The sequence below is a fragment of the Tasmannia lanceolata genome, unplaced genomic scaffold (genome assembly GCF_043159265.1).
Source record: "Tasmannia lanceolata isolate RefF3 unplaced genomic scaffold, GAP_Taslan_0.1 ptg000015l, whole genome shotgun sequence".
Classification (NCBI taxonomy): domain Eukaryota; kingdom Viridiplantae; phylum Streptophyta; class Magnoliopsida; order Canellales; family Winteraceae; genus Tasmannia; species Tasmannia lanceolata.
The window spans coordinates 54,343,399-54,359,074 of NW_027518692.1; the positions used below are offsets into that span (position 1 = coordinate 54,343,399).

Genomic DNA, 15,676 nt, shown 5'->3' on the forward strand with positions numbered 1-15,676 from the left:
TTTTAACCAAAGATTCCACCTTTTAGTTAGTAACAAGCAACAGGCCGAGTAAACCCAAAATAAGAAAAACCAAAAGCCCAAATAAAAAGAAAGGGAGCACCGCATTTTCCGTGGTTCCAAGCTTGTAGTCCCATCCTATTCCGAGAGAATCGTTAGAAAAAAAGGAATGGATTTGCTTCAAAGCCATCCGAATCTCTCGGTATTTTTTTCTTACTCGGTGTGAAAAAAACCCTCGACAAACTTAACGTGGCCACTCTACACAACTCAAATATAGCTCATTTTCGGTTTTGCTCTTTGGCTGTGTTGTACTACTTCTCCCCTTTATTTATTCCACACCTCTCTCTCACATTTAAAGTGGGAAACCGAAGATTGGCGGACTAATTCAGGCATTGACTCCTAAACTGATTCATAATAAATAATAACGCCAAGTTACACACCTTGCTTCCTCCATCACCCTCTATTTAGCCTGTCTTAAACCGGCTTTCTTACAAACACCCCTCTCTTTTGCTCCTCTTTGTCACTTGTTATTTCTCTCCTTCCTCTCCCTCTTATTGGAAGCCATGGAATTCCAAGAAGGGACCATGGTGACCAATGATCACTACTCCAACGTCATCGTGAAGGGGAAGCGAACCAAGCGACAAAGGCTCCAATTGCCCGTCTCCGGTGCCTTAACGAGCTCGTCGAGCTTCGGTGGAGACGATCAAAATCTCCCTTCCCCTACCTCTTCAGTTGGATTCTCCGAAACCACCGAAGAAGAAGAGCTCGCAAATTGCCTGATTCTCCTTGCTCAAGGGGGCAATAGAGACTTTGAATCGAGATTAGTAGAGGGACAAAGAGAGAGAATTATTGGGTATGAGTGCAAGACGTGCAACCGATGTTTTCCTTCGTTCCAAGCTCTCGGCGGGCATAGGGCGAGCCACAAGAAGCCTAAGGCGGCGAACGTGGTGGTCGGGGAGAACGAAGACCAATTCCTAGGCCCATCTCTTCAGCTTAGTAAGCAGATTATTCCTTATAACAACAATAACAAATCGAGGGTCCACGAGTGTTCGATTTGTGGGTCCGAATTCTCGTCAGGCCAGGCCCTTGGCGGCCACATGAGGCGTCACCGGAGCACGACCGTGGCTCAACCTCAAGAAACCAAGACCAATAAGAGGAGCAATATTCTTTCATTGGATCTCAATCTTCCGGCCCCAGAGGACGACGATCGAGATTACTCGAAATCGCAAAGTGGATTCTCTTTCGCTGGCAATCAACCTCTCTTCTTTGCTGCTTCATCTCTAGTGGATTGCCATTACTAGATCTTATGTGAATTATCAATCACAATTATTATTCTTATTGATTCTTTCCATTCTTTATTTTTATTTTTTTTAATTATGAAAATCTCATGTTAGCGGATTGTGTTAGTGGAGATATGACCTTTCGTTCACGAAAAGTTTGAGTGCTTGGACATGATTTCCAATTCCTTGTTTTGGTTTTATGTTGGTTTTTTCTGCAATTTAGAAAGTGGGTGGTGATGTGGAAGCAGTGAAGAAGAGATTGTTTTTCGACCACCAAAAGTCGTGGATTAGGTTCCATGCTTACCTTCGCAAGACAACTCTTTCTTTCATTAAATGCCAAGAATAAACGGATAGGAAGCAAGTAGGTAACTGCCAATCTCATTAAGGATATATACAACTGTACTCGTCTTATTTAAACAAACGTGTAGTTAAAAAAAGGTAATGTCCCACTTAATTAACTTCAATTTGGACGGCCAACCTCTCTTTTACCCTAAAATTCTCCGCAACCAATAAATCAACATACCAAAGTGATGGTATCGGGTCTATCGTGCCACAAATGCGTTGTATTTGTTTGTCTAGAGAGAGAGAGAGCATGTGGGTTGTGTTTGTTAAAGATAGAAATGTGGGAGATTGATTCCCATTATCTCCTCAGACGGCAATTACGAATGCAATTAGTGCTTCTGCTATCTTCTTTATATGCATTTCTCGTTGTTAGGATTTTTTTTACTAGGCTAATTGCCTGAAGTTTAGGTATGGGTTCACACCTATCTCACTGTATCCATATTTATTAATACAGTATCCCTAGCTTAAATAGGTTGCGTACGTGGAGTTTCTTCTTCAAATCAACACACCAGCTTTTACATTGAATAGACTAGGATCCTTTCTCCTTGCCGTCTGGTAATTCTAAGAAGTCCTCCTCCAGGCAATGGATCTTCTCCATGGCCGACTTGTTTTCTACGGTGTTGGGTCGGGTTTACCAAATCCCTACCATGGTGTTCGGTCTGGTGGGTTGGGTTTACCAAATCCCTTCCCTACCAGAGAACTTATCTCAGATGGGGTCTAATTTTTTATGGGAAAACCAGATTAATAAGACCCAACCCTTCCCGAGATAGGTTCTCGGGTCGGGTCGGGTTTTTATTTTTTAGCGGAGTGTTGTAGGGAATTTAACCGGGTAGAACTCACCCCTAAAAGCTAGCCATTAGAAGGAGAGTTCCCATTCCCTTATAACTAGGGCTGCAACTTGCGTCGGGTTTTACCCGACCCGACCCGAAAATATCTTGGGTTGGGTTAATGTTTCTCGGGTTTCAAGTCGAGCCGGGTCTACGATCCAAAAGCCAGCATGAATCTCGGGTCGAGCCGGGTTTGAAGGGGCCTGACCCGACCCGAGTTACTTAAGTTATAGTATGTATCTTTTTTTTCCTAAAACTTTGTTACTTTAAAAGTGAAAACTTAAAAGTAAAACTCATGCATGCACGCAATCACAGGGACTCTTTCCATCTTCTGTTCATCCCCCCCTTTAGCTCCAGGCTTTCAAGTTTCAACTAAATAGTTAATGCACTAAATAGTTTGTTATTTATCTCATATGAGTATAATAATTTTCATTTGGTAATGCATCAATTTATTCTCTTTGGACTAGTTATTAGTTAATGCACTAAAGAGTTTGACATGCTTAAGCTTTTCTACTTCTATGAGGTGAGTTGCCTTGCCAAGCAAGAGTTTTCCTTAAAAAATTGCATCAACGTAAAAAAAACCCGACCCGACCCAACCCGAGATTTATCATGGGTAGGGCCGGGTTTGGGAATCGTGGGTTTTCCGGAAAAAAACCCGACCCGAGATATATCTGAGGTAGGGTTGGGTTCTTCAAAACCCGACCCGAGTTGCAGCCCTACTTATAACCCCCCCTTCCCCCCTCCCCGCACACGCGCGCACACACACACATCCATCTCACTTATCCGATGTGGGACTATTTGCTTTTGCGTGTCCAACAATCTCCCCATCCACGCAGAAGCAACGTGGACCATCTCGTCCCTCCACGCGGAGGGAACGTAGGAACCACGAGATACTACACCAGGGTTTCTAAGATCTTCTCTAAGGGACATTCTCGCCCTTGGAGGCAAACTGGGGTTACCACACCCTGAGCTCTGATACCATTTGTAGTTAGTTTAAACGGGTAGAACTTAGCCCTAGAAGCTAGCCGTTAGAGGGAGGGTGCCCATTCCCTTATAACCCCTCGCCATCTATTTCACTTATCCGATATCAAACTATTTGCTTTTTCGTGGAATCCCGAGAAGTATATTGACTAATTTCAAAGATTGTAGCCAACAATAAATCTTCACACCAAAATTGTATAAATTTTTTTGAGGTGCATAAATTTCAGAAGGAAACTATTTTTTCACATCACAAATATGATCATCTCAATGAAAACAATTACAACCAATATATTGGAAAAAACTTTCCATGTTATTTAAGAGATGTTTAAGAAAGTCATTGCCTCATTGTACACCTATTTGAGTTAGGTCAGATTTCGGGTTGTTTTTCTTTTAATCCAACTCTACCCAAGATTGGGTCAAGTTTTTCAACCTAAAACCCAACCCAAGACCCATGATTTCTAAACCCTGCCCAAGTTGCAACCTTAACACGCACTACCCCTATAAGGAAACACATAATACCTCACAGAGATAAACACGATACCCTGAATATAGACATGCACTACCCTATAAACGATACATAATAGCCCCAAAAGAGAGACGATGCCCTAAAAAATACATGCACTATCCTTTCAAGGTACTACATGAAGCCTTTCGTAATACTGTGTATCCGAAAATTGTAAAAAGAGAAAAACCCATACTTGTGGCAAGTTCGAAAAACTATGATCCCAAAGCTGTTGACGATGTCTTGTGTTGTGAGTGTTCGTTGGAGAGAGAGAGAGAGAGAGAGCACGGGGTTTTATAATAATGGTATTTGTTTTGGGACCGCTCCTTTTCATTACTTGGGGCACCCAAAATCAGTGTTGGTGGGAATCTGGGCCGATGAATACTTCCCCCATGACGTAAGTGGTCCTCTGCCAGTCTTAGATACACTACATTTGGGTGTCCCAAGTAATTAAAGGAGGCGGATATATCACTTCCCTTTTTTTTTCCTTTTCACTCCCAAAGTCTGGGTTGTTGGGACTTGGGAGCTTCTTCAAAGCTTGCAACTTGGTAGTAGGGCCCACTCATTTAAATAATTCAGGCCTTTCATTTCTTGATCCTTCTAGTAGTAGATACAGTAGATATTGTGCGTAGATATGGGGTGTGACCAAAATCTATAGGAAACCCTCCACTCCATTCAAAAGGCATGACCGACAACCTCTAGAATTCCTAAGTGCAGTTGTCCATTTTTGGTTCCCATTTTGAAGGGTTTCCCTAGAATTCCAACTCTAGGCATCCATCCCTAGCCTTTTGTGAGTGCAAGACACGGGACGAGCTGACACGCTTCTGCCTCGATGAGACTGAGGGCGGGACCATTCGAGTACGAGAGTCAGCATTTGAGCAGCAACGCATAGGATGATCCAAACCCTTCAAGTTCAGTACTGTCATTTTTAATAGTAATGGTAGGGAAACCGGTTTTACAACCTTGTAGGAGAGAGAACAAATGGGTTCTTGTCAACCCATCACAAGTGATTTACAATCCGTCATTTGGTTTAGAAAAATCACCAGAAAAAAGGTGTGTGTGTTTGTTTGTTTTTTTGGCACACAAGGTACATTCTCATTATTGGTTTTCCTCTCGGTTAGCCTATCATTTTCCTTTGGGAAATCTTATCAGCATTACTGTATTTTAATGATATGAATGTTAGAGGGTTGATCTAACCCTCTATAGATCGGAGGGTTAGATCAATCTATGGAAATTATTTTTGGACACAACCTATTTAGGCTTTGGCCCATCTGATGGACGGTTTGGATCATCCTATGGTGCGGGCCACACCGTACATTTAAAAAGTGAGGAGTGAGATAATCAAAATACAGCAGGGCTGATAACATTTCACTTTCCTTCTTTTTTTTAAAAAAAACATTTAGAACCGTCCATTTTACACTATATACATAATAGAATTTCAGCTATTGCGGGATATCAGGATATCGTCCCAATAAGTGGATCCGCTCTACTGTTTCCCGAGAGCACGGAGTATTTATATATAATCTCGTAGCATTGAGTTCCATTATCAAAATAGAGAAAGGGAGTGCGGATATCATTCGCTGAATAAAAATCTAATAATTTCCAACCCCATTCTCAGTGCAGAGATCGAGAAGAACAAAGTGGGGTTAGAATTGGGGCGGAGGCGGAGATTTAGATCGAAATTAGGTTGTCGTGATCGAAAATCTCCTCTATTTTTCTGAAACCCCAATTCGAGAGAGAGAGAGAGAGAGAGAGAGAGAGAGAGAGAGAGAGAGAGGTCTCTGCTTCTTCTTTCTTTTCGAATATCCAAATCCAAACAAAAATGGCATCGGCACCCGCACGAGCTCGCGCTGATTACGATTACCTCATAAAGCTTCTTCTTATCGGAGACAGTGGTATGTTATTTTTCTCATTCATTTGTTTTTGGGTTTCTTTTTTTTAAGGAAAATTAGGTTTGTTTTTTTTTTTATTCCCTTTCTTATGCTGAATTGAATGAGTTAATATAGATTCTACACATCCCCGTATTAATGTTTCTTGGTTTTTTGGAATTATGAATCTCTGATCTTTGTTTCATTTTGGTGGGGTGAATTTGTTCGATTTCAATGATCTGGTCTTTGCATTTCCAGATTTTCCTTTTCTTATTTTCTTTTTCCTTGAATGTTGTGTTCTCTTGGATCTTATTGGGTTTTTTGGTATCTCGATTGGTGTAGATATGCAGATCTAGGGTCGGTAGATTCGGTCAATGAATGTTTTTTTTTTTAATTCCTTGTCTATAATCTATTCTGTATCTCTTCTCTAATTTTAATCCCATATTCGATCTCAGTTACAGATTTTCTTTTATTTTTAAATTATTATCTGAAAATTTAAAATATCATCAGTCTGAGTGGCAAAGGATTGGAAAGAAGCAAAGAAATAAGGTGGAGATATGTTGAGTTGGGTGTCTTGAATTCAACCCAGATGGGTCCGAAAAATTATGCTTGACTTTGCCCCCAGCCGCTTGGCCTGACCTGCTATTTAAGTGAGTTCGGCCCGGTTAGGGTAAGCTTGTTTTGACCCACTTTGTATAAGGGGTTTTAGGGGTTATTTTCGTATTCTGGTTTTCAAGACAAGGGTTGAGAGCTCAAAAAGGGGGAGAAGGTGTACAAGGGTTTTTGGGTCGGTTTGGTGAGAGATACTGATTTTCTCTTGTAATCTCCGGTTCCTATAGTGGATTTTCTCATTGCCTCTGCAGTGGATGTAGGCTTTACGGTGAACCGCATAAATCTTTGTGTCTTTGTGTGTTTGCTTGTGTTTGGTTCTTTCATTTTGCTCTGCCATTGAAATTGTAGGTTGCTATTAAGGGGGGTTTTCACAACAGATCAAGCTTTAGTAACCCTGGGCGGGTTGGAGTCGGGGGTCTATTGAGAGATGAGGTTAGATCAGTCAGATGGGCTTTCTCGAGTCCAATTGGATTTAAGGTAATGAAACAGAAGTTAGGGCATTATTGTAGGGCATCAGACTATCCGATAGTTCAGTTCTGTCCGGTCTAATTGTGGAGGGGACTCCTTTAATGTTATTAGATGGATGGATGGATGGGAGTCGTCCCCACCCTTGGAGATTCACCCCTCTGATAGATGAGAATCGAGACGGGGTGGAGGGTTTCCCAGTTTGCTTTCAGCATGTTCGGAGATCGGCCAATGGGGAGGCGGACTATCTAGCTCGTGAGGGTGTTGATAGGTTGAGTTCTAGATGGGCTTCCGCCTTAATTTTGGTGTTTGCGGTTCTTTTCACTCTTCTTTTTTAATAAAATTCTTGTTATTTCAGAGAGAGAGAGAGAGAGAGTTTGGAAATGGAGAAGGAAAGAACAAACACAACAGAGTGAAACGCCATGGGGTCTTAAGGAGAAGGAAAGAACAAACACAACAGAGTGAAACGCCATTTGATCTTAACTAATTTAACAGTTATAGTAACTTGATGAAGATGATTTCAGCTTTAGGAGAATGTGCATTTATGTTATGCATTGATGCAGTTGGTTGGGAGCCTCGAAACATGTGATTAGCTAAACAACACTCACACAGTTAATGAAAATGGAGGGCATGCACAGCACGATATAGTTTGACTACGTTATTTTTTTATCAGCTTTCTTTAGCATATACACCTAAATGATTGTCCAATATATATTTATGAGACAACAATAAGACTCTTGCGTTTAAGAGGAAAATCAGTTAATCTTACAAGTTATAATAGTTTCTATATAACCATTCAAAAAATAATAATAGTTTCTTTATATTGCAAGATTTTGTCCAGTCTTGAGCAAGATTCTTTTATCTGAATGGCATATGAAAGAGGAACACTGATGCATAAATAAAAAGTACTTGTAATGGAATACAATCAAAATAGGAGATCCTAATGAAAAAAATGCATGTCATCTAAGAAATAGAGTCCCGGACTGGTCCTAGGATTTTGTCCAGTCATTGACTGACACATCTGTTCTAAACATTTCCATTCCTAGTAATGCAGCAACTTGTATTTCTACTTTAAACAATATGCTCCATCTCTCTTTGATCATTCATGATAGATTTATTATCTCTGTCTTTGGCAGATTTGGAGTTGGACTCCTAAAAAATATCATTTTTAATCGAAATCCTTGTCATGCTCCCAACTATTTCTTACAGAATTTCACGTTTTGCTTTCTTCCTCAGTTTTCATCCACCTCCTTCATAATGGCCTTGCAGTTTAAATTTCCAAATGTTCCACATCCGTTAGTGAAAACTCGAGTCTACCTGACAAACCTAAGAATGTGCCAACGAAAAGTACCGAATACTAAATTTTCGAACATGAAAACTGCAGAATTTTAATACAAAACATTTCATCTAGTCTTCCAATGAGCCTTGGATCCTAATTATATAAAGATGTAGATTGCCATACTGTTAATATCCAAAACAAGTTAAAATACCTTTTCCTACAACACTAAAAACTTCTCTTTAGTAAAAATAGAAGGATTTGTCCCTAGTTCGTTTTATGTTGGGGTTTTGCTGAATATTTCCTCAAAGGATGAAGCTGATAAGGTTAGATGGCAAGGGGATATGTTTTATAGGCTTGAGAAATGACACCCTTAGTGTGAAGCAGGGGGGGTGTACTCTAGTTGGAGATTCAGGGAGTGTTGGTGTCTGTGTGGGAAACAAAATCTTTTTCGACAATGAGCAGTATCCGTGGGGAAATGGTGTCGCTGGCCCAGTACTGCTACGTCAAGAGCAAGTTCGAGGCGGCCATCATCTCTATTTGTGTTTCGAATCGATGTCCACATCAACTTTGATTCGCCTACTTGTTGACCAAAAACCCTAATGGGCTCTGTTGCTAAATAGGCCTGCCATGGTATTCCAGGGCAGCCTCGACAACTAACCGAAAACACAGCTATCAAAGGGAGGAGAGCAGTCTCATCTTGGGGAAGATGAAGGTTGGAGGCGGCAATCCCTGACATGAAAAGGAAGGGATGCGTGTTGCGGTTGAACCGGAGCAAGGAAGAATCTAAAGCACAAAAAATTCCATCATTCATATTTTGTATATTCTTGATTGATAGATTTGATTTAATAGTCTATCATCTGCAAAGAAATATTTCTCTTCTCTGAGAGATCTACAAGATGGCTCGTGAGAGTTCCTCTTCCAGTAGGACCCCTTACAAAAACAGAGTCGAAATCTTTTCTAACTTAAAGGACTTCCTCTTCCGGGAGGACTCCTTACAAAGAACTTTGAATTCGGGAACCTCTTTGACTTCAAGATAAGAGAAGAAATAGTTCACACCGGGAGTGCCAAAAATTTGTTCGCAACAAATTTCACATGCATGAAAAAAGAATCTCACATGTAAAATTCATTGAGACCAAAATTCCCTCTTTTGACGAGAGGTTTTATTAAATTGGCGAGGGCGTATAACTCCGGTTCTAACGGTCATTAATTACATTTCTCAAAATGAAGAAGACACCTCTTATTATCTACCAAAAGGTTTCCCATCTAAATATAAATGCCAATTATTCTCTTTATAAGAATCCTCCCAGAAGTTTGAAAAAGGTCCTCTCAGAAGAGAAACTTCTTTAAATTTGGCTTTGTTTTTGTAAGAGAGTCCCCCCTGGAAGAGGAACTCCCTTGAGTCGTATTTCATATTTTTTTATCTTCATTTGTAAAGGGTCCTCCTAGATGAGTATCTCTTTTGAGTTGGAAAAGATTTTGACTCTGTTTTTGTAAGGGTTCCTCTCAATAGATGAACTCCCTTGAGCCATCTTGTAGATCTCCTGGAGGAGAGAAATCTTCCTTGCAGAATATAGATTTTGACAGTTTTGACTCTTGTTCTGTAAGGGGCACTCCCAGAAAAGAAACTCCCTTGAGTCATAAAAGATTTTGACTCTACTTTTATAAGGAGTCCTCCCAGAAGAGGAACTCCCTTGAGTCGAATTGGGTGCTAAGGTGCCTATCCTTAAATTTTTGCAATTGCTGGGAATTTGGCCTTCTTTTTTCTCTTCCCTTTTGTAAGTAATTCTTTGCTTGCATATAGCATTGATATCTAGGTACTTTTCTTTTTATTGTCACTTCTGTTTTATTCATTAATTCGAATTACTTTGATCCGCTGTTGCAGGAGTTGGGAAGAGTTGCCTGCTGTTGCGCTTCTCTGATGATTCGTTCACCACTAGTTTTATTACCACAATAGGGTGTGTACTCAGAACCTTTGATTTTGAATTCTTGAGACTTTCATGCCTCTTTCTGAAGTCAAAATAATGCATGGCTGTTAGGATTGACTTCAAGATCAGGACCATTGAACTTGATGGGAAGCGTATCAAACTGCAAATATGGGATACAGCTGGTCAAGAACGTTTCCGGACTATTACAACAGGTAATTTTCTGATCTTATTTTCTTGATGTCTACAACAGATTGCTCAATAAGCAGCTTTTTATGTATCGGCCACGCCCTTCATATTATCAGGATGGCAATTCCCAAAAGAGAAAAGCGTTCCTGCGCTGCAGCGCAGGGAGCTTAACTGCGCTTTAGTGGTTTATGAAGCCTCCCATTGGTTCGTATAGCGGGTCGCCCTTTGAAACGTATAGCGGGTCCACAAGAAAGGAACCCCAATGGGAGGCTTTATAAAGTACTAAAGCGCAGTTAAGCTCCTTGTGCTGCAGCGCAGGAACGCTTTTCTCTTCCTGAAATACCCTTTCCCCGCCACTTTGTTACATTGTTAGTTCATCCTAGGAACTGGCTAGCAGGATATTCTCATCGAAAATTGCATAATTATCCTTAATGAAATGCCTTCGTACTGAATTTGATCTCCTCAATGTCAAGATTAATATTCTTTCGCTACTGATATTGGCACCACCACGTTTTAATAGTTGTACATAGAGCTAGTCGTTTCCTTTTTAATCGGCTTCTGAGAGCTTTTTGGGAACTGTAATAATCTTTGACAGCAGTTTAAATAATAAAAAACAAGCTGAGTTTGTGCTATTATTAAGGGTGTCAATTTTGGCTCGGGCTCGGAAGCTCGCACGAGCTCGGCTCGAAAAAAGCTCAGCTCGAGCTCGGCTCGAATCCTTAACGAGCCGAGCCGAGCTGGCTGGCCAGGCTCTTTAAGCTTAACGAGCCGAGCCCAAGTTAGGCCAGGCTCGGCTTGTTAAGGCTCGTTAAGAATTTAATATATTTAAATATATATTATATATTAATATATACACTAAAAGGGTTGTCTAGGGAGTGAAAGGGGGAGGCAAAATATGTCGCTTCTTTTTTGGAACCCCATTTGTTACTTGGACCACCCCCCGTAGTGTAAAAAGAGTAGTAAAAAAACACTAGATAGGGCTGTCCAGGGAAGATGAGGGGTGTGAAATTAATATAATTCGAGCTTGATAAGGCTCGCGAGCCTGGCCGAGCCCGAGCCGAGCCTGGCCAAGCTCGGCTCGGCTCGTTTACACCCCTAGCTATTATCAAAACATCGTAGTGCCAACATAAGTAGCTTATTCTTTTCTTCCATTTGACCGTTTCATTTGCTTTATCACTTCTTGTGTAGCTTACTACAGGGGAGCCATGGGTATATTGCTGGTGTATGATGTTACAGATGAGTCTTCATTCAACAGTATCCAATACTTCTATTGCTCTTGTTTTACCCCTTTCGGCATCTGTGTATCTATACTTTTCAACTGTAAAAATCATGACTACATTTCTAGTATTTTGTGAATCCTGATGCAAACTATATTTAGACATTCGGAACTGGATCCGAAACATCGAGCAACATGCCTCTGACAATGTGAACAAGATATTGGTGGGCAACAAGGCAGATATGGATGAGAGCAAGAGGGTAAGTTCAGCTTGAAAGATCCATTTGCTTTCCTTTCAAAAGTTGTGTTCATGATATGTGTTTGACTATTTTTGTAGGCTGTGCCAACCTCCAGGGGCCAGGCGCTAGCTGATGAATACGGCATCAAATTTTTTGAGACGGTAAGTTTAAATCCCATATACCCCAGGATTACCAATGTGAAATCCCAATTGCATCAATCGTATCTTGACCTTTTTTGATACCATCTCCAATATTTTCGAAAATATCGTGATGCTTTTTTATAAAATGACTAAATCATGAAATTTTATCAGATTTTGAAAATTGACCAAGGCATCTTCATATTTTATTTTTATTGCAAAAATATCCCGATAAATTCATTATATTAGTTGTTGGCTTGTTGCCCTAATTCTGTTCGTAATTTTTATATTTTTACATATATTTTTGTCTCAGTTATTCCGATTTAAACCCGAAAATAACAAAAAAGAATTAAAATACCCCGAGATACACACTTTGCGAGAAATTCCCGAGACAAATATTTCTGACTGTCTGAAACCCATTTATGGACAGAGTGCGAAAACGAACCTTAACGTGGAGCAAGTTTTCTTTTCCATTGCTAGAGATATAAAGCAAAGGCTTGCTGATACCGACACCAAGGCTGAGGTATATATGATGATCTTCTCTCTAGAGCAATGGGATGATTTATATATGATAAACCATCTGTTTTAAGTTTTGTTTGTCCATGCAGCCACAGGGCATCAAGATCAGTAAACCAGACCAGGCTAACAGTTCCAGTACTACAGAGAAATCAGCTTGCTGTGGTTAATGGCAGAGACCAGTAATTTCACTATGGGTTTTCATGCCCTCGTGTAGAGAGGCCTTTTAATGCTGTGGAATTCTGGGTGGCACCTTTGCCCTTCTAGCTTGTTGAGTTGAACCTTGGGGTGTTTGTATTCTTTTCCCTCATTTGATGTGTAGAGTGGCCTTTGAATGCTTTCTAGGCTTTGGAAGATACTAGTCTTCAGTCACTTATAGGGTTTCTAACACTTATTTAGCCTTAAACATAAACACCCTTTATTCCCTTCCAATCTCTGAAGTGAACCACATCGATTGGTTCAACTAATGATGGTTGGCTTTGCTGTTTTCTTTTGTTCAGATCATAATGTGAATTGTATTGACGTTCCTTTGCTTATTATTCATTTGAACTCTGGTTTATCATTGCCATCCGATCAAATATATCATGTTCTCAGTAAATTATTCCAAAAATCTTGGCCTTGTAAGATGTGGAGGTAATGGCTAATATTTCCTTGGAGAGCTTCGTAGGGTTTTGAACGAGAACAGGCTCACCCTCTCTGTACTATCCATTAATTGAATGGTACTTTTTTTGGTAGCTAAAATCTGGGATTGAATCTCTGACCTCTCGGCGTCAAGAACATAGCCTTTTACCGTTGAGCTAGGCTCATTTCCCAGTGTACTACATGTTAAGCTTATCTATATACAAGCCATGCCAGGTAATTTCTGTTCTTTACATCTTTCTGTTGTTTTTTTTTTTTGGGGGAAATGTTATCAGCACTGCTGTATTTTGATGAGGGCACTCCTCACTTTATTAGAAGTACGGTATGGCCTGCACCATTAACCCTCTACATTCAGATCGGAGGGTTAGGATCAACGTTGTAGCATACTTTATTAAAAAATACTGTGGAATACTGGAATATAGGCTTACACCATGTATATAAAAGTCTCGTGCTTATTCGTGTAGCCTGAAAGCCACTGCCGAATCCGTAGGAAAACCGAAGTGGGGAAACCGCCGGCCCACCGATGCCTGGCCACTACAGCCGGAGGAAAACCAAAGAAGTTTGCAAACGATGTGAATTTTTTTTTAGAGTCCTTTGGAATTCTTGACGTCACATAGTAAAAACTAAAGACAACACTAATATCAACCCTAAATTTTCACTAATATTGAGAAGCGAAATACGTTTAATTTTAGTATTGGTTTCCATGATTTTCGAAATCACAGCTGCAAAATAAGGGAAAAGTTAATTTGGGTTGTTAAAGAAAAAATCCGCACTATCTAAAGATGTGGAGACTCCAAGAGGAAGTTGCCCAGTTAAGAAAAACTAAGTGAGAGATTTAAGGGGAAATTTTGTGTTTTACAAATTTTTTTCCTGTCTTGGTAACAAGGTTTTGGATTTCGGTGAGCACCGAAACTGAAATTTCTTAAATGTACCATATTTCGGTTGAAATTTTGATAGAAATTATAGAAATTTCAGAAATATTGGCTGAAATTTCATAAATTTTGGCTGAATTTTTGAATTTTTTATTCCTTTAGGGCCCGTTTGGATACCCTTGGATTTGGATTTGGAGGTGAATTTGGATTTTTAAATCCAAATTCGGCGTTTGGCAAGCCTTTATGACATTTGGATTTGGATTTGAGTGAAATCCACATGATTTACAAATTCCTCATGTTAGTGTAATTTTTTGGATTTATAAATCCTTTCTGTGAGAGGTTATTTATAAATCTAAATATGACCCGTAAGGGGTTAAAATGACCAAAATATACCAAAAAAGTGTTAAATGACTTAAATGCTCACATGAGATTAAAAACAGATCAAAATACATCGTATTAGGTAAAATGACTAGAAACCCCATGAGTCAGGCAAAATGACCGAAATACTCCTATACCAAGTAAAAATGACAAAGTACCCCTGAGTCATGCAAAATGACTAAAATACCCTTATGACATAAAAATGATCAAAATAACCTCAGGGTAAAATGACTAGAATACCCAAATATCAAGAAAAATTACTAAAATACCCCTAAATCAAGTAAAAATGACTCGTGGCTCATAAAAAAATGACTAAAATGACTAAAAATGCCATCACGAGATAAAAATAATAAAAATACGACATATTAGGTAAAATGAATAGAAATACCCCTATACCAGGTAAAAATGAAAAACTACCCCCGAGTCGTGCAAAATGACTAAATTACCCTTATGACATAAAAATGATCAAAATAACCTCATACAGGGTAAAATGACTAAAATATCCCAAGATCATGAAAAATTATCGAAATACCCCTATATCAAGTAAAAATGAGGCTCATGAAAAATGACTAAAAATACCTTCATGAGATAAAATTGATAAAAATACGTCATATTAGGTAAATGACTAGAATACCCCTGGGTCATGCAAAATGACCGGAATACACCTATACCGGGTGAAAATGACCAAATGCCCTCAGTCATGAAAAATGACTAAAACACCCTTATGACATAAAAATGATCAAAATACCCCCATATAGGGTAAAATGACTAAAATATCCCTGCATCATGGAAAATGGTTGAAATGCCCCTATATCAAGTATTTTAGGGCTTTTTGATTTTGTTAGATTTCAAATTCAAATCCAAAGAGCATCCAAACAAAAATAATAATAATTTAGATTTGAAATCCAAATCTATACGTGGTCATCCAAATGGCATTATTTATAAATTTGTGAATTTTAAAATTCTTGATTTCAAATCCATGCATTTTGGAAATCCAAATTCACCTCCAAATCCAAGGGGTATCCAAACGTGGCCTTATATAATTTCAGCCAAAATTTCAGAATTTCGGTAATTTCGGCCCAAAAAGACCACATTTCGTGAACAGTGAAACCACCATCCTGCTATATTATAATAGATACGAGGAATGATAAAATGAAGCCTTGGAACATTGAGAATAACTATCATCATCCATATCCTCAGCAAAAATGACAGTTAACAAATAAATAGCTATTGTAATTCTAATGGATCAATAACTAACAACTGATCGGTCCCACACAAGACGGTTTGGATTTAAAAAAAAAAGGGTGTGAACAGATGTTGAAGAATATAATTTAGATTGGATCTAGAAAGCCTAGACCCTAAATAATAGCTTGCCAATCGATGCTTAAGTTTACTTACCGGGTAATCTTATGAGC

General features: G+C 39.3%; 2 protein-coding genes across 2 annotated transcripts; both read left to right on the top strand.

Moving 5' to 3' along the window:
* Positions 1–316: 316 nt before the first annotated feature.
* On the top strand, positions 317–1,443 carry LOC143846054 (zinc finger protein ZAT5-like). The gene has a single exon (XM_077354461.1). It carries the CDS (start codon positions 561–563, stop codon positions 1,296–1,298), a length of 738 nt encoding a protein of 245 aa, XP_077210576.1. The 5' UTR covers positions 317–560; the 3' UTR covers positions 1,299–1,443.
* A 3,955-nt stretch (positions 1,444–5,398) lies between these two features.
* Positions 5,399–12,934, top strand: LOC143892453 (ras-related protein RABE1d). Its single transcript, XM_077397075.1, has 9 exons — positions 5,399–5,661; positions 5,694–5,824; positions 10,036–10,108; positions 10,190–10,290; positions 11,453–11,518; positions 11,643–11,740; positions 11,818–11,880; positions 12,287–12,379; positions 12,465–12,934. Exons 2-9 carry the CDS (start codon positions 5,752–5,754, stop codon positions 12,540–12,542), a joined length of 645 nt encoding a protein of 214 aa, XP_077253190.1. The 5' UTR covers positions 5,399–5,661; positions 5,694–5,751; the 3' UTR covers positions 12,543–12,934.
* The last annotated feature ends 2,742 nt before the right edge of the window (positions 12,935–15,676 follow it).